This window comes from Mizuhopecten yessoensis, unplaced genomic scaffold (genome assembly GCF_002113885.1).
Source record: "Mizuhopecten yessoensis strain PY_sf001 unplaced genomic scaffold, ASM211388v2 scaffold9311, whole genome shotgun sequence".
NCBI classification, from domain to species: domain Eukaryota; kingdom Metazoa; phylum Mollusca; class Bivalvia; order Pectinida; family Pectinidae; genus Mizuhopecten; species Mizuhopecten yessoensis.
In genome coordinates this window covers 608,222-628,541 of record NW_018407984.1, presented here as the reverse complement: position 1 = coordinate 628,541, position 20,320 = coordinate 608,222, and the positions used below count along the sequence as shown (strand labels likewise).

Sequence of the window (20,320 nt, the reverse complement as noted above, 5' to 3'; positions counted from 1 at the left end):
ACTCGCTTAGTTACATGAAAACACATGTCCTTCGCATCTGCAAGGACAAGTTTTACTTCATTTATCTCACGTTACAACTCATAAACGATTCCAGTGCTTAACACATTAGTATCATTTCGGCCTATACCTACCTCTGCCTATTTTTGTTTAGAAAATGAATACAGATCTGCTGATTCCTATTATTGCATTCTAAGGTTAGACAAGAGATTTCATGGCGCCATTTCTTCAAGTCTGACGTCACAATTACGTCATAAAGGAGATAATCAAACATGGCCGACGTGAAAATGAAAACGACTGTATATATTTCTTTCACAATGATTGAAAAATAGAACAGAAACGGAATGGAAACGGTAGAATCCTTGCCGTCATTTCTAAGGACACGATTGATACGGACGTTTACGTTATTCTTGACATGGATATGTATGGTGAGTAACAAACGCTTTCACTGGACATCAATACACAATGACATGTCGTAAGTCTGTCACGCCGTTTCCTCATTGCGTTATATAATGTATGAAATAGGTGTGACCCAATCAACAGGCACACATATGAAAATAGGTTGTTTTTCTGCATAATTTATATTTAATGTATAGCCTACTGTCAGTAAAGTATTTAACACTCAATCCTTGCATAATTCAATGAGCGTTCCCGTACATTTTCGCGCTCCTATTACATTTTGTGCCTGTGATCAACCCTTGTTTCAAGTACTGGGTGCATACTTGACAAGGGGACACCCGAACCTGAGTTGTAACTAGTATTGTATTCGGGTCGAAGAAGGAGTGAGGAATGTAGCGGAACTGGACTGGGTCACTTATCGGCTACTAGGAAGCTCAGTTGGTAAAGCGTTCGTCTAAAGTTCGGAGGGTCTCGGGTTCGAACCTTGTTCTGGCGTGAGTTTTCCCTCTCCTACGGACTGCATATTTTCATAAAATGTAACATCGTTTGCCATCTAATTTTGATAAAACTTTTCATTTTCATCCTATTAGAGACTGAACAAGTTTATCCATGGCTATGTTATAGAGATATCAATTTTTAGCTCGGCATAAAATATTCTTTTTTCCATGTCATTCCCACTGAAAAGAATGTTAAATTAATTTGCCGTAATAGTTTGTTTTTGACAATTAACTGATCGTGCTTATAACTCTAAGAAAAGGATAATTAGATGTATTCTACCAATAGAAGCGCTAGATAATTCTCTAGCTCTATGCCAAATTTATGACTTTTTGACGAAAAACGAAGTAACGAAAACATAGAAACGACTTGATACGGGCACCAACATATACTTGTTCAGCTTATGTATTTTGTATTGTATTAATACAAACGGTATCGCAGCTGTGGTACATTGTATGTTGGAGAGTTAACGGTATTACCTATTGACATCACAGTTATTACTATATTAATTATCATATTGATATCAATGATACATCACCCATATGTGACGAGGCAGTTCTGTCAGCATACGGAAAGTACATGCAGATGTTAAATTACAGAAATATAGCTCTTATATATTACTGCTTTGTCGGACTCATTACGCTGCGTCATAATACGTCAAATCAGCATCAAACGCTTCCAGTCGACTTCTATGGATTAATATACAATTATGGACTTTTGTGCTGGTGAATATGATGTGATATGAACCTGAAAGAGTGATATTGACTTAGGCGAAGCCGAGGTCAATATCACTCTTTCAGGTTCATATCTTCGCCTCAGTCAATATCACTCTTTCAGGTTCATATCTTTGCCTCAGTTAATATCACTCTTTCAGGTTCATATCACATCATATTCACCAGCACAAAAGTCCATAACTGTTTTAGTATATGCTTCAACAATAAAATAAAACAAAACAAAACTAAAGGTTCTGATTTTTGTACGCGAGCCTCCGTGTAAAATTCAGCCAGGTTTGAATACAACAGTTCATCATTGTAGCTTTCGAAGGCATCGTCTAGGTTCTTTTTCTTAAGATAAGAATGGAGGACATGCGCTGCGTGTTCAATGGCTAACAGCATCTTTATCCTCGAATAGTTTTGGTAATTTTCCTATCGGAGGAGAAACGTTCGCCAGCAGCCATCATCTAATGTCGTCTGACAGATCGCGTTCCAGTCTAACTGCGCATGCGCTATGTCAGGTTCCGGGGAATTTCCATACAGGCTATATTTCGAAATCGATATTCACCGGATAACCAGTCTACATTATACAATTATGCTGGTGAATATGATGTGATATGAACTTGAAAGAGTGATATTAACTGAGGCGAAGCCGAGGTCAATATCACTCTTTCAGGGTCATATCACATCATCTTTACCAGCACAAAAGCCCATAACTGTTTTATTATATGCTTCAACAATTAAATAAAACGAAACAAAACTAAAGGTTCTGATATTTGTACGCGAGTCTCCGTGTAAGATTTAGCCAGGTTTGAATACAACAGTTCATCATTGTAGCTTTCGAAGGCATCGTCTAGATTATTTTTCTTAAGATAAGCATGGAGGACATGCACTGCGTGTTCAATGGCCTTTTTTTACGTTAACAGCATCTTTATCCTCGAATAGTTTTGGTAATTTTCCTAACGGAGGAGAAACGTTCGCCAGCAGCCATCTTCTAATGTCGTCTGACAGATCGCGTTTCAGTCTAACTGCGCATGCGCTACGACAGGTTCCGGGGAATTTCCATACAAGCTATATTTAGAAATCGATATTCACCGGATAACCAGTCTACATGAGTTTTTGAGGACTGGTCACGTGAATAGGATCCGACCAATGTGATTGCGAGAAATGTTCATGCATATAATAAGAGTTTTTAAAAACTGGTCACGTGTTTATGATCCGACCAATGTGATTGCGAGAAATTTTCATACATATATAAAATAAATTATGTTATGATGTATGCTATTAGCAGTTTTTCAAAAAATAAGTCTCCGTTATTTACTGACCAGGTAGCGCTACAATAGTTTATGTGTGGCTGGACTAGCGATTTGTTTAAACATTTAACTTGCATGTACTCACATGCTCACTAAATTCATTTAGGGTTTTGGACCTAAATGACATGCTCTATCGATGGGTCGTAAAACAAAACAAAAACAAAACATCTATTTTTGTGGTCAAAGGTTACTCCCAGTTCCCGTGTCATGCTTTTTTCCTACATGAATGGCGGTGTCCTTGTTTGGTAATGCGTAACTGGAGTTTTACTGTATCGCGTAATTCTACATTTGATAAGGTTCAGCTACATCTTCTTGTCCTATGTCCTCTTTTTTTAGCTTCGTTTGATTGCAACGTTCAAGTAGTGTGTGCAATTAATGTATTTTAACCGACGATATTGCCCACCATCGTGATCAGCCAGCATCGGAGTTTAATACGAGCATAACCAAATGTTCAGTCCTGTTGAAAATGCGTACTAAAAATAATGTGGAGTAAACATGGGGTTGACAGATTTATAAACGAATTTAACAAAAGAGAAATCAAATCAAATCAAAAGTTGTTAAAATTGACGATGAGGCTACAGAAAAATATTGTTGAAAGTATTGAAAAGCGATAACAAAAGGATGAAAACTCAGTGTTCAATAGTTTAACTGTGTCTGTAATGAATATGTAAAGCAACATCAATGTAAAATGTTATGTCGGCCAGTACTGGACGTATTACAAGCCCACGTTCATTCGGCCATTGGGACTGATTTAGGTAGCTCTGGCAAGTGTTGGGTCTGATGTGAAAAGATCCATTGCTAACAAACCCGTTCAGTTGATCACAGCAAGAATTGTATTTGTTTCTATTTAAAAAGTTGACTATGGACAACCTTGCCGAAATCCTTTAAAAAATCTATAAATATTTTACACCCACTATCTTTGCCATCTTCTTAAGCCTTGTAGATTCAATCTTCCACAACTTCAATAGCTATGATGTATAAGATCTACATGACGTAAAGCCCTGTTGGCTATAGGTTAAATATTGTTTCCATCCATGTCATAATCCAATGTAATTGGTCTTTACTACCTGCGTCCTATTTTAAATAATTGAGCGCCGTTTTGTTGGTACAACTGCGCGAATATTTTCTGTTTACTCGCCCTCGGTCACTCTAAAAAGCACATAAAAACATTTCGAGAGTTTTAGTTGCAAGGATGCTGCGCCAGTTACCCGGGCTTCTAATCTTTTTCTAAGGCATCCCTCTTTTATCAGAAAATCATCGCGTGTCTTTGCGTGGTTAAATAAATGATATCGCAACTGCTCTAGATCTGCGACATTATCATGCGCTGAAGAACGTACTTTGTCAACCAACAATTGCCTGTGCATGTCCTTGCATGTTTCTAGTTCTGCTAAGTATACTGGTACAGCTGATGACTGTTCACTGCTTGGGTCTGGGGTGTATGCACCGCTACATCTTTGTACTACGCAGGCCTGTGGTCATGAGAACCCAGGCCAATGGAGTTCCATTGTCCGACATATCGTTATACTATTGTCTATTCTGCCATAAATCTGAATGTCTAATTGGGGCGAGGTTTGTGTATTGGGACATTTGGTGACAAATGTCAAATATCATTGTGGTCAGCTTGACCACTCAGGACCATCCCCAAACTATGGCTGCCATTATTACACAACGTCCGACACAAAAGGAAAAGGACGGTCACACCGAATTTCAAACATATAAAGATCACATTTGCGTCAGTCATATAGAAGCGCCGCCCTGTGATTCACTCAAGTTGAGGGACGCTCCCAGAGGCGAGAAATATGATTTTCAATGTATTTACCCGAGACCAGTCAAAAATCCGACCGTCGCCATCCAACCCCGATCTCGAGATTTTGTTTTACAAGATCTACATGACATAAAGCCGTGTTGGTTATCGGTTAAATATAGTTCTTATCCATGTCATCTGGATTTTTATCTGTACTCGTTCTTTGCATCACTTTGTAGGGCGCCGCAACCATTCAAACTGGTCTTCCATTACCAGCGTATTGTGGCTCTGGTTTTCACGTGGTGGCTATTTGTACTATTTCATCCCTTCGTTATTTCGCGGTACAAGGAGGCGAAGGGACACTATTTATCGTCCCTTCGTGGCTAATGAACGTTTCTTTGTTTCGTTGCCTCTCCAGAAAGCGAAGGAACGAATGAACGCCGATAACGGGGCGCTAATAAACGTCCTCTTATATTCGTTTCACCGCCTCCAGTTCTTCTTCTTTTCGTTCCTTTGCCTTCCTGCTTTGAAAGGACCTGATTTATAAGTAGCAGGGAGCAGGCCATTTAACTGGATGTACAACGGTATTTCGGTCGTCACTACTTTTGACTGACATACTTAATTGCGCAGAGAAAGTTCATTGAAGTTTGCAGTTTCTTCATCTGCAGTAACGAAGTCGCCATTTATCCTGGTAAATCTAAAGACCTGTCTGTGTTTTTTGCTTTGTTTCAGACATTTTTTCAAAAAGAGTTGGGGTTTTCCCTTGATATTCCATGCTAAGTCCTCCTCTTACAAGTAATTGAATAGGCATACGGCCATAATCGCTAGGATCCTAGCCGTTGTTAAAAAATGTAAAGTGAGTTTCTTGAGTATTATAGTAAAGGTTTTTAATCCATTCCATGGCCAACTTAAAACAATGGGATATTTTTCTCTATTGATGTTTCTAAGTTTTGCTTCAAAGAAGTTGAAGGACTGTCACCATTAATGTTGCCGTAATATCCATCATTTCCAACGATAGGTGGTTCAAAACCGAATTGACGGTCTCCGAAATTAATTGTAATTTGAAACAGTGCCGTATGGGTATAAATGTTTGGTGATTGCGGGTTTGTGAATCAGAGTGATAATTAGATAAAACAATAATAAATGTTCATTTTTCCTCAGTTGTTTAAGATGCTCCAACGAAAGCTGTTGGGACAATTGTATGCCTCTGTAGTTATAACATGCAATCAAACAGTTTTCTACTAAATTTCCTCCATCTTCATAACTAGTAGGATATTAAAAGTTGCTTTCTCACCGAGGCTTTGTCTTGTAAGAGTAGTAAATTCACATACTTTCACAGTTAGTCTGCAGTTCCTCGATCAATTTCCACATTATGAATCAATGACCTCATACGCTTATTCTCTGTAAGGTTCTGTAGTTTACTGCTAGTTTCTACACCTTGCAGGTATTTGATAGAATTTAGAAATTAATTTAACAATTGAATCAGAAGTGATCCTACATGATTGGTACAAAGTTGGGGTCTTTCCTCATTAATTTAATGATTTTTCATGGATTTTCATGATTATATATGAACAAACATTCACTTATAATCCATTGTCTGTTCCAAACAAAAGCCTTTCTGGCACCCCGAAGTTAGGTTTCTTAGCTATGATCTGCTTACTCGAGATCATCTTTCCAACAGACTGAAAAGATTCAGGACTTGATTGGGAAAAATTGAAACACCTTAAAAACAAAACAGGGCTATGTTATGTTAATTAACAAAGTCGTAATTAAAAAATATAGAACAGAACAATTTGACTGGAATTCAAGTATGTTATCGGTATATCATTTTATGATTACAAACTGACAGATAATCTGCCTGTGGTTTTATAGGGAATGTTCCTCGAGATTATAGGACCCACGCTCCAGGATCTCAAAGACCGGACCAATTCGGAGTACGAGAGTCTATCTCAGGCAGTGTCTGGACGGAGTATCGGGGCCGTGAGTGGGTCCATCATAGGGGGTATTCTGATTGACAAACAGGGGCAGTATTGCGACCTGATCATTGGCTTGTGTCTAATGGCGGCGGCGGCAGCTACCATAGCGGTCCCACTCTCTAACAAGGTAGGCGGGGTTGTATGTTTCTGTGTGTCATTCGCCGACACGAAGGCGAACGGGACATGGTGACCGCCATGTCCTGTTATCTATTTAATTTGTCGAGCTAAGCTTGTTTGTCGTTTGATTGCAATAAGGTTTTAAATGAATATTTGTACGAAAAAATGTGTATGACAAACTGTTCAGATGATGGGTTGTTAAGATCAACTTCGACGACAACGATAATTTGTCAGATAAAAAGGTTGTATACTAAGTAAGATTTATCTTGTTCAAAATCTCTTGATTTAAGCAATAAAGAGAGTAAGACCAATGAAGGAAATGATACCTCTCGGCACTCATCCAGCCGTCAACATACATTGTTCCCGACACGTGTTTGTATTACAGGTGCTGCTAACGGGAGCTCTTATCATGGTGACAGGTTTGGCTGAGCTGATTGTCAACGTAGGTAAGTAGGTAAACGATCGTATGTTAAATTACTCTCTTTGGTGATTATTAAGTGAATATCTTATCTTTTGCCCACGCAGGGGATTCCTTAGGAAACAAATTATCAAATTGATAAAACAAGTACTCTATGAATATTGCGAAGAGGAGTGTTTGAAATGTTTTGAATTATACGCTGCTATATGGACAAGATATAAAAAATAATTTTGAACACTTTGTAAATAACACAAATTTTGATATCATTTGCTGTTGTTTCCTGACATGTGTAATAACTTTATATTGTAATGTGGAAATGTCCCTTTAATTGGAATATAATTTTTTCCGAATGCAGATATATATTTTCTTAGTATCTTAATAACTGATTATTGAAATGATCTAATATTAAAAATCTATTAAGTCGCCATTAATCTATACAATAGAAGCTCGTGTTTTGTTTTATGTTTCAGCTGGCAATACTACTATCCTGTATTTATGGCGGGAAAAAGCCTCCCCTCCGATGCACATGCTTCACCTTGGGTTTGGGATCGGATGTCTTCTGGTGCCCCTTGTGGCCAATCCGTTCCTTCCATTGATGACTTACCTACCAGACTGTGACGTATCTACAAGTTCTAATATATCCCTAACAAATGTTACAGACACGAACTGCTCGATAAACAGTATAGAGTCCACCATGGTCCTGGAGGATTCTATGATCGAGTATGCGTACGCCCTAGTAGCAATACCGACGGTGGTGTTAGCGATGGTGTTCATGGTTTTTCAATGTATATTTCCGCAAGTTCATGACGTGCGTGGGACCAAAATTAAGAAACGAGACTCGAAGGCTATGCTGAATCCGGGCAGCTGTACTGACGGCGATTGGTGGTACGGTCTCCTCTTGTTCTCTCTCGTGTTCCTTTACTTCCTGTTTACAGTAGGATTCGAAAGGTTTTACACCAAGTTCATCCGCACCTTTGCAGTGGACGAACTAAATTTCACCAAAGACGAAGGTAGTTACATCAATACTGGTTTCTGGGTAACATTTTCACTGGGAAGATTAATCGGATTTGCAACTGGAAAATTTGTCTCAATTAGAATCATGATGGTTTGTGAAATAAGTGGGGTATGTCTTAGTGCACTTGGACTCAATCTTGTCACCGTCTTCAACTTCGAACCGGAAGCGTCTTTTTGGATCTTCTCGCTGTTGATTGGTCTGTTCCTGGGACCCATGTGGCCAACCGGGATATACTGGACAGATTACCACGTCGAGTTGACCGGGATGGGTATTACCGTCATCTGTCTAGCTGGCGGATGTGGAGGATTTTCGTGTGTAAGTATTATGGGATACTTATATGATGCAATTGGTCACGTTTGCTTTGTGTACGAGGCAATGGTGTGTGGACTTCTAGTGTTTGTAATTGGACTGTGTCTCAACTTTGTCGGTATTCGCCACGGGAGCAGGTTTGATAAGGTAAAAGACGAGCAAATTATAACAGTTGAAGATATTGACAACAAAATGTAACAATTTAATGAAATGGAAGAATCCATTCCACCGCAAAGAACAAATTTCAGTCGATATTAAATTGTTATACTGTTCAATTGTTGTGTGATGAATTCTAAATTACTTTTTTGAAAAGAGTTTAAGTTAAATGCATGTCATACTTTTTTGAAAACGGAGATTTATCTTTGCCTTGTCCTACCTTGTCTAGAATGATGAGGGTAACACGATTGAAACAATATAGCTAATGCAGCTATAATAAAGTTACAATATATGCACAAACGTAGTATTTTAATGAAAATGTATGAAATGTTTTATTTACTTGTATTTAAGGATGTTTGCGAATTATGTACTTAACAAAACATAATTAGTATCGCATTTACTTACCACTGAAACTTATGATATGGGTTAAAACATACTTTCCTACAGACACAAAATACGAGATTTACAGTGAAGGATTCGAGAAATGTTGATTGAAATCTTGCTTATACTTGAGGCGCTAAACCACTTGAAAATAATTCCCCTTTCGAATTTTTGAGAAGGCTTTCGCAAGACAATATGTGTCGGTGTTAAAAATCAGAAACAGTTCACCGACACCACCACCACCACCACCACCCACAACTATTACCATGTTAACATAAGTGGAAGCAGAGTAAAACTAGTGGCAGATGTTGAAAATGTATCGACAAAACATTTTCAACATCTTACATTTTCGAAGGTTAGTGATTTCATCTGCACCCATAGTTTAACCGGATTACACTTACGGTACAATTATAGTGATTGCTACATTGTTGAAAACACTCAGTATTCATTAAGAAATACAAATGATTTCAAAATACAGAAATAGATTTTCTAGTGCAAGTCATTTTGACCGTCAACCTTTTCGTTTCAGTAAATTTCATCTTTATGGATTGACAGGTTGAATTTATAGTAAAGCGAAGCTGGCTATAAACACAAAAATGATCATAGGAGGAAAGTTCAGCAAGTTCATTTCAAGAAAACGATAAAATTAAAATATACTTTTCGTTCCCTGTATGGGAACGTTACCATGCTAATTTGTAATTCAAATTAGCCAAACATTGAACTCTGTATTTATTTTTGAAGTGAGCATTTAAGTTGTAATAAACTGTTCCATTCTGACTCCTGTAATTGCTGACAGCAATTTATAGATCTCAAAAATGTAATGCTTTCGACAGCGTTTTTGATGTCTCGTCATGATCATCCACTAAGCAAAAGACGTAAGAACGTTCGTCGATTATTCAATACAGCTGCCTGGCCAGCTTTAAAATGGGCAAAATTCTGTACGAATGACCAATCATCATTTTACACATTTTATTGACACCCTCCAAACCACTCCTTTAAATTCAAGGGGTTACTTTCACTTATATTCTGTCCATCCCTGGAATATGTCACGACAAAATGGAAAGCTAACTGGCTTTGAAATCGAGTGTCGCTCCTTTGTAATCTTTAAGGAAATGGTATCAGTCTATGAATTGGTCAGCGCTCTCTTCGTGCCTTCAATTTTGCCATAACATACGCAAGTGAGCGAAAATTTCATTTCTTTGGAATCTGTTCTCGTTCAAGTCCTATTTAGATCTTAAATATGAGCAAACACCAGGAGTTCAAACAATGTTCATACAAATGGTAATACGCGTATATTAGTTGAAGTTATTGATGAAGTTGACAAATCAATATGGTTTTGATATATTCATTATTTGGTCAGAGCTGAGCGAAAGTTAAATTAACATAGCCATATCGAACATATTTTACAACCAGGGGCCCATACGCTTTAATGGTCTTTTCTCTTGATAAAGATGACGGAGTACATATCGTACTGGTCACCGAAAGGTCACACATAAATATCGCCCTGGTTGTGCTATATGATCCTTTAAATAATCTATATGTATATCAACTTGAAAAACAAGTTCCGAAACATCCGAACAAAGAACAGACAAAAGATGTGCGCCAACTAGGAAGTCTAGGAAAGAAAATGATCGAGATAGTCAGACTTAGTGTCCAACTCGAACGCACGGTCTGTTTTGGGAAACAATTCACCAGATCAGAGAAAACAATTGGGAGTACTTGATCAACACATAGGTAATAACAGATCATTCCAGACAGCAAGAGAATGTTACTGGCTTGGATAAATCCAAAGATGTGGACAAAGAGAAGACAAACTGTTCCAAGTGACAGATAATGCAAACAATCTTGATACCAGAAGAAGGCCAGTTCTAACTCGAGATGAGGGGTCCCATAGATTCAACACATCTATGACTAGGTGTCCAACAAAGCGTAAACTGATCGATTAGTTGATTTTATCTTAGAGTATATACATTTGACTGGTCATTTATTTTATGAAGGTGACAGAAAACATACCATGGAAACGTCACACACACATTATATTTTACCGGATTGCTATATATAGGAGTCTACAACAATAAAAAAAATAATAAATGGGGAAATAACAAAAATAACAATATTAGTTATATACCGGTAAACAAATGTCCTTTAATGCATCAATAAAACAATAAATAAAACCTTCTCACCGGTTCCTGTGTCTTAGATCAATGCGAGTTACACATGCACATGGTTTATAGTTTTTCAAAGGGGAAAGAAACGAATGCTCTAGTCATATTTTACTGGGGAAAAAAACCGTTTTTTATCAACTTAAAACGTCCTTCAATAATATACAATCTTGCAATGCTGGGGGCAGATCTAATAGTTCCACCTTTTTATGAGGAAGATGTCCAATAGCACCTCGGATACAGAATCTGCACAGGTTTTTAAGTGACCTTGGAGTACTTATCCGATCATGGAACCATTCCTTAAGTGTATTTGAGGCATCGCTGCTTTTTGTTAGCCATCTTAAGTGATAGCAGCGACACCCTGCCTCCACTAAAAGCTCAACAGACCTCATCTTGTGGAATTTGTAGGCGAGAACAATTGGCGTGACCTTCTTGGCCTCTTGGCCATTGTTCTCGACTCCCCAGGTCGTACTCGACACATCTAAATCACAGTTAGCATCAATAAGAACTTTCAAAGCAGGGACGTTGTTTTTCCTGATAGCGTGGAATATTGGGGTTTCACCATTGTGCACCACATCGGGGCTCAAACCACATTTCATTAAGGACTGCAGACACTTAGCGCTCTCTGCATTACGGCATGGATTGAACATGTCGAAACATAGATGGGCTGTGGTACTGCCATACTGCTGCATTCTTAGGTGCACGTTGGCACCTGCACTAGTGAGGACATCTACAGCTTCATTGCGCCCATGTTTAATGGCAATCATGAGAGGGGTTCTGCCGTCACTATTGTACTCATTCAAACGTATGTAATGGACAGTTAATAGATATTTCAGAATTTGAGTAGAAAAATCCGTTTCCTTTGGACTGCTGACCGCCACGTGAAGGGGTGTTTGACCGCTACTTCTGATCATATAGTTCACGTTTGCACCTTCTTTTATCAAGAACTTGACCAATTCGTCCCTGTTATTCCTTATAGCGTGCATCAGTGGCGTCTCCAGAAACACTGGGTCCGGTGTGTCTATGGAAACTCCGATGGAGACGAAGTGACGGGTGACGTCCTCAAGGGCTTTGCCGACAGCTTGGTGGAAGGCACATGCGATAAGGAAAGTGTCCCCTACATTTCCCTTCACCAGGCGCGTGATCTCGCCTAGGTCACGACTGGCTATGGCTTCTTCAATTCTGAAAACACACAAATTATAAGTGGATTGTGAATGAGTATCTACTTCAAACATCAAAGCAACTCAACCCTACCTAGATTGTCTTTGTAGTACAGGTCGAAACAGCTCGTGTAAGTCCGGCGACACAAATGACCAATAATGTTAGACACGGACTTTGTACGGGCTTGCCTACGATTCATGACAACCAGAAATCATCCCATTTTTTCCATCACCTTGATCAATCAAAGTTCGACACGGTTCGTCCTTTGGTAACAGTTAGACAGTGTACCAAGATCGAGTGATAGAGTGGATAGACGGCCTATTGTATTTATTGTGTCCACAACTTTGAAACCGACGGAAGGACATACACAATACACTTACAACGTTAACTAATTATATAACCTATATTGCACTTTTCCAAACACTCCGAAATAAGTACGTCTTGCATAGTACATATGAAGTGTATTGTGCATTTAATAGTTAAAAATCAAATACTGTCTAGAACCATGTATCATCAGATCTTACTCCGCAATGAAGTCTCCAGTTTTTGTCCTGGAACCTTTTGCTGCTTTCTTCATCCTCAGAGTTTTCTATTCCCTGTACTGTAGCCTGTCAAAGAAAATAAACAGGTCAACAATGTATATTATGATACAGGTAAATGTGATTAGTGAGGTATACATGTAACAGTAATTGGATTGCTGTCTGCATTATAATTGAACCGCTTTCAGTTAGTACTTAGCGGTTAGCTATGACAATTTCAGTAAAGATGTTGGCAATTCATGGTCAAATTTAATCTTTTTCAGTTGGAATCCATAGTAAAGAGTATTATATAAAGTTAATGTCAAAGGTTTAAAAATAGCTTGCTAGTTTTTGAATGCATGACCTGGAAGCTGGGAGGCAAAAGTCGAGGTATTAATTGTGAAAGAGTTGTCTTTCTTCTAACGTAAAATAAACACTTACATAGAGTATCGAGTGCCACAGTATTTAGATAGATCACATATACACTTACGTAGAGTATCGAGTCGCACAGTACTTAGATAGATCACTAAAACCACAGTCACGTGTTGATTGTAATACATCGAACGAGGCTCCACAAAATGAACCGCACAACTTATCAAAATAGGATGACTGTTTGCTGTTCCATCAGGATACTATAATGGGCAGACTAGCCACAGACTAGCCACAGACTAGCGACAACCACAGCCACAGACTAGCCACTAGCCACAGACTAGCCACTAGCCACAGACTAGCCTAGCCACAGACTAGCGACAGCCACATACTAGCGACAGCCACAGCCACAGACTAGCCACCTAGCCACAGACTAGCCACCTAGCCACAGACTAGCCACTAGCCACAGACTAACCACAGACTAGCCGCTAGCAACAGACTAGCCGCCACAGACTAGCGACAGCCACAGACTAGCCACTAGCCACAGACTAGCCACAGACTAGCGACAGCCACAGCCACAGACTAGCCACTAGCCACATACTAGCCACAGACTAGCCACAACCCAAGTGATCACTGTTTTCTGCTTTCTTGTGTCTTTTTGATTTGGACAATAACAGCGGTGTTTTAGGGAAATGTGACAAACATTTAAATGCCAAATTGATTTTAAACTATCATATAGTTTAATCCTGTTGAATACTTAGCTCAGCTGTTGTTTGTGGATCTTCACAGCAATTTGAATTGCAACAGAAGTAGGGAGAAACTGTGCTTTGTGAACATGATAATGACTTTATTTTAGGGGTTTTTCCTTGGGAATTGGCAGCTCCGATAATGCTTTGGTTGACTAGCACTTTTTATTCATTAATTTGTTTTTGAATAGAATACTTGATATCCCATGTACAAAAATTAATATAGACCAAATTGTTTATCTTCCTACGCTTTGAATGGCTTCCAAAACTCTGAATTTATTTAACAACCAAATGACTGCATCAACTAGATAATAAAGACAACTCATCAAAACATCGATCAGTTTTCATTGTCAGATATCTATTATATTAACAAAATTTCAATATGAAATTTCGAGTTACTTATCATACGACCACCACTACCATTCGAGTATTTTTTTCATTGAATTACTGATGCTAAAGCATATTGCTACATGTAGTTCAAATATGTTGGATTGAAACCTTATTCAGTTTTAACACAAGCAGTTTCAGGACTGAATATATTGATGGACTATAAATGCCTCATCATAGATCTGGTGTATTTGGCGATTACACTAGCACTCCGTAATCTACATTACCTAGCTAGGCTAAGGCACAGCTAAGTGATCAGTAATTGACATTATACTCGAAAGATTTCAAAATTTTACACAAATTTCTATTGATAGGACATCGTGCATGACTCGGACATTCAGCATTAAGCTGTCGTTTCTTGTGAGGAAACTGGACTGTGAAATCGGCTCATTATAGCTATTTAAATAGATCAATTGACCAAATTAATTTACAGAAACTTCAATTAAGAAAATATATCACTTTTTAGCTAGGAAAGTCAGCATTAGCTTGGGCTAAAATAAGATAATGTATGCACGTTTTTGTATCTTCCCTACACTACCCTTACCTACACCATACACTCGTGTTATAAAGGGATTTCTACCACAATACGATGTGTTATTCCACTCTCAGATCATTGTATAAACACGCAGACTGTGAGATAAATATGAGGTATATACCACACGTGGTATATGACCGTCAAGAGTTTTGATTGGTCGAGAAAATGAACTTTGACCGGGACGACTTTCCACGCGCTTTTTGCCACATGCTGTTTTGTTTACGTCGTCTGCTGTCAACATCCGACAAATGTTGGTGACTTTGTGTGGTTATGCGTTATATTAAAAGAAGATGATACTTAAAGACTTGATCGCTATAGTTTCAGGCAAAATTGCCACAAACGCTCGATATCGTTTCGACGTCACACCGTCGCATGTTCAGGTCGTAAAACCAAAACAAGATCTTTCACAATGTCGGGAAATATTTCGTTCTCCCAACATCTCGTTATCGATATTTGGACGGTCTGACTATATGGCTGAACTTTCACTATAAACGTCAACAATAGAACCGTCACGAAGAAACGTAGGCCTACGGTCTTGGACATTGACAGCGATAAGTTCGTATTCATCACTTGGCGGGAGGCAGACTTCGTACGATATGTTTACGCGCATATAGTCCGTGGTTAATTTATATAAATTAATGCAATACTGCTATTCTCAATATTTAAAGTCGTTCATCTGTTATATTTTTTCATAAAGTTGTTGCCGAAACATTAATTTTGACAATTATAAAAGTAAAAAAAAGTCATTTTTGAATATCAATGAGTGACTTTTTACATATGGGTCATACCACTACGCCAATCTTGCCAAAAACACATGATGAGATTGTGGTAGAAACAGATCACACGACTCGTGGTTGTTGAGTATGGTATTTATTTCACTCTCGTTAGTTAATTTTCAAAAGTTACAGAAACTTTTGAAAATTAACTAACTCAGTGAAATAAATACGATATTCAACAACCAGTCGTTGTGTAACCTCTATACATGTGTTTGAAATAAAATAATTTATCCGGTGTGTTTAACTTAAATAAGGAATCTAGACTAGTCTAAATTATTTTAATTTTTTTAGTTTAGTAAAATTAATGAGTGTGCAAATCACTCAACAATCAAGTTCAGTAAATAACACGCACATTTAAATTCATTTTAAACGGGTCTGTGGAAAAAAAACAACATTAGTTTGTTTTTTTGGGGTTTTTTGGGGGGGGGGGGGGGTTGTGTACAGCCGATTCACGAGTGCTTAATTTCATTTGTTTTTACAAATTGATTTTCATTAGGGATGTCCAGTTATTGTGAAGATATACATTTTCAGTTTATGGTGGCCGATGAAATTAAAAATGTGATGCTAATTTTATAGTATATGTATACGTACACTAGTATCAGAGACGCTTACGTCTTTACTAAACCTGTTCTGTGATTCCTTCTTCTTAAAGAGTCTTCTCTGATAGAACTTACCTGTTAACTCATGACCGTGTTGAGATAAGTTGGAAGATAGGATAATATACTTGGAGGGAAGATAAGTACTATCAACTGTGATACATGTTCTCGTTCAGGTATTTATCTCAAAAAGACCATAGAGACAGAGAATGTGTTACAATGTACAGCATACCTATATTTGGACCTAAACTAATGTGTCCAGTCCCTGTGAATTTGTTATATTGTATCTATATTTTGACCTAAACTGATATGTATAGTACGTGAGAATTTGCTATATTGTAGCTATATTTGGACCTAAACTGATATGTATATAGTACACGAGAATTTGTTGTATTGTAGCTATAGTAAGACCTAAAATGATGTGCTCAGCACTTGAACATGTTCAGTACTTGAGCATTTGAAACAGTGTAGTACTGTAGTTATATAAACTTGGACCTTGATAACAGCCACACTTGTGAGCCTATTTAGGCTCAGGTTAGTAGGTAACTCATGTGGTAAAGAAGGCTTATACACAGATATATTACAGACAACTATAGCAGGAGCCTTATTTCTAATACGGACACATACTTGAGTTTAGTGCGGGATACATTATTAGTATAATGAACATATTATGTTAACGTCAATGCCAAAGCCATGTTTCTATATTTATCTCAAACACTGAACGGAAGCCTGCGATAGGGCTTGGCCCGGAACATCTCGACTAAATATACAATGTAGGCCAGGATAGATAAGTTGTTTTATTATGTATATTTACCAAACAAACCCCTAGGAAAGTTAAACATTTCAGTAAACATCTAAATCGAATCTTAAATTAATGTTCTGATCAAGGCCCCAGTAACACGACACGTCCCGTATCAGTGATCTTGTGATATTATCATCTGTTGGGGTCACTTCCACATCGCAATGCGAGACTATTGATTAATTGTAGATATCGTCAACGAAACGAAAACTGTCCTACTTCATGGAAGATTATATACTCACCAAGGATACCCACGTCCAGCTATTCCTTCGTCGTCATGTCTACCCTGTCCGAGGTAGGCCTACCATGTTAACTTATCACCAGCTATCTATTTTACTTCCGTCAAAGGGGAGATAACTGCAAATAGAAGATATATTGTGGTAGCACACAACTAAATAGGTGATAACTTATGCTATCATATGTTTGGAAGAAATCACGTTCAAATCATTTACCAAATACACTATTACGAGTTCGGGATGGTGCATGGAATTAATGTCTACTAATAGCTGATGTTTACTGATCATGACTACCCTGTTCGATAAATATTACACATGTAACACGTTAACGGTTTGGATTTCCAGGTGGTGTGTGTTGATACACCGATAGGTTAGAGTTATCTCTCTTGGGTCATTGAAGAAGACATGTTCATTCCCTACAAAGAGATAGTGCCCCTAACCTAATATGTTTTCCTCCATGTAAAATATTTATTTATAGTAACTCATATTAGCCCGAGCACTAATAATTCCGTGTATTTCACTGATGAAGAAGTCTGATTTTCATCGTTTCCATGCCCAAAGTAGAGGACACAACAGAAATTACCCAATTCTTCAGGGGATTCCCACATTCGTCACCTTTTACGGTTTTTTTTCAAAATTAAATCCCATCCTGCACAAATGCAATTCCAATGCTGAGCTGTGAATGTAAATGAAAAAAGCTTTGATTACACGTCACATTTCACACAAAATTAAGATTGTTTGAAGGGAACAGCTTTACCAATGACAATAGTTCACATTGTTCTCAACACATGATTATCACATTTCCTCCATCTGTCTTTTATTTGAAGAAAATATTCATGAGTCAAAAAAGAAAATCTACACTGACATGTTCCGAAGGGAAAAACTCAATACATTTTACCACAAAGTGTTATTAGAGTTGCAATTCAGCTTTATCCTCCCCCAGCCCATAGATATGCATGATAACACTCTTTAATTTCAATAAGGTAAATATAACAAGTATACCTCTCCATGACGATAATGTGTTGCTGACGTCATTAAATTGTTACTGTAATTAATATGTGTTTTCCCCATCTGTACGCAATACAAAATTTATAATGTTAAGGGGTAAATACAAGATTAATATATGATAGTATGCATTATACTGAGGAGAATGGTATACCTGGCATGCTACTGATGATTGATTTTCAGAAGGCATTTGATTCAGTGTCTTGGTAATTTATTGAAAAAGTTCTACTTCTCTTTGGTTTTGGTAATAGCATTGTAAACTGGTTTAAAACTTTACATAATAATGTCCATTCAGCTATAAATCAGGGGGAAACATATATCCATTCTTTGATATCAGGAGGGGCTGTCTACAGGGGGATTCAATCGCACCGTATCTGTTTATTCTTTGTGCAGAGGTTTTGGCTACAAAATTGAGAAATAATAGAAATATCAAAGGTATCGAGATTGAAAGTTGCCCTATTTTATTATCACGATATGCCGATGACTCTTCACTTTTACTTGTTGGCTCTGAGAAATCACTAAATGAAGCAGTGAAAGAACTAAATGAACTTGCAAAAAAATCTGGTTTAAAAATGAACATTGATAAAACTCAGGTAATATGGATTGGTAGCAAAAAAGTATAGTGAAGATTGCTTTTTACCTGAACTTAATTTGGGGAAAAGAAATTTACGTTATTAGGAATTTAATTTAGTGTGAACCTTCATGAAATACCCAAACTTGACTTTGACAAAAAAACCTCATCAAACTAAATTCTCTAATAAAAATTTGGAACAGAAGGTCATTAACACCTATTGGAAAAATGTACATGATCAAATCATTGCTCATCTCTCAATTCAATCACCTGTTTATATCATTACCTAATCCAGATGATAGATTTATTTACAAACTCAACTCAATATCATTTGATAACTTATGGAGTGGAAAACCAGACAAAATTAAAAGAGAGATAATCATTCATAATTATGCTGATGGTGGTTTGAAGATGATCAATCTTGTTGCATTTATAAACTCTCTAAAACTTACTTGGATCAGAAGACTCTATCAGAGTACTGAGAAATGGCAGGCCATACTTGAAACTTCTATTGACATAGATCTTCTTGCAAATTGTGGTTCTGAATATATTCAGATATGTGTAAATAAGTGTAAAAATAAATTCTGGAGTGATCTTCTCAAATCATGGTACACACTAAATACAAAATATTATGATAAAATTCTTCAGGAAAACATATTGAAAGTTCCCATTTGGTATAATAGTAAAATCAAGATATGAGGAAGAGCTGTTTTTTATAAAAAAAAATATTATCAGAAAAAGATTTTTATTATAAATGATATAATAAAGGAGGTTAGCACATGTTTGTTTTACACATTTGTAGAAATTATTAAAAAATACCAAGTAAACACATTTTTTTTTACAGTATTAGGGTCTTGTCTCTGCAGTTAAAGACTTTATTTCATCATATAATACATACAGACATAAGACAATCTATCCCTATATACCTATCAATTTAGACATTTTTCTTAGAGATAAAAAGGGGTCAAAATGTTTTACAACATCATACAATGTAATAAAATCGGCCCAGATACCATCCGGCACCAGAAAGTGGAATACTATATTCGACAACATGGATAGACTAACCTGGTATAAAATATACAAAACGCCATTCTGTGTAACAACAAATACAAAACGTCAGTGGTTCCAGTATAGAGTGATTCATCATGTACTTTTGGAGTAGTTGTCTTCCCTCTTTGTGTACTATGCAACTCTGAACCAAAATCAATTACTCATATATTAAGGGAATGTGAAGAGGTAAAAAGATTACTACAGGAAGCTCTTTTAATCCCATTTTCAGTAAACATTTTTTTTTTCTTTTTGACCTTTTTCATCAGAATTTTCTACCCAGCAATCGAGTAGATAATAAAATCATCATCATTATAAAGCAGTATATTTACAGAATGTGATGTTTGCATAACTCATTAAATATGAACGCTCTTGTAAA

General features: G+C 37.3%; 2 protein-coding genes across 2 annotated transcripts; one reads left to right on the top strand and one right to left on the bottom strand.

Moving 5' to 3' along the window:
- Positions 1–270: 270 nt before the first annotated feature.
- Positions 271–8,924, top strand: LOC110457810 (sodium-dependent glucose transporter 1A-like). The gene is made up of 4 exons (XM_021509237.1): positions 271–425; positions 6,534–6,764; positions 7,140–7,200; positions 7,643–8,924. The coding sequence occupies exons 1-4, from the start codon at positions 342–344 to the stop codon at positions 8,692–8,694; spliced, it is 1,428 nt and encodes a 475-aa protein (XP_021364912.1). The 5' UTR covers positions 271–341; the 3' UTR covers positions 8,695–8,924.
- Positions 8,925–11,153: 2,229 nt separating this feature from the next.
- Positions 11,154–17,419, bottom strand: LOC110457799 (ankyrin repeat and SOCS box protein 13-like). The gene is made up of 3 exons (XM_021509210.1): positions 17,325–17,419; positions 12,881–12,964; positions 11,154–12,377 (listed from the first exon to the last, which is right to left on the bottom strand). The coding sequence occupies exons 2-3, from the start codon at positions 12,931–12,933 to the stop codon at positions 11,333–11,335; spliced, it is 1,098 nt and encodes a 365-aa protein (XP_021364885.1). The 5' UTR covers positions 12,934–12,964; positions 17,325–17,419; the 3' UTR covers positions 11,154–11,332.
- Between the last annotated feature and the right edge of the window lie 2,901 nt (positions 17,420–20,320).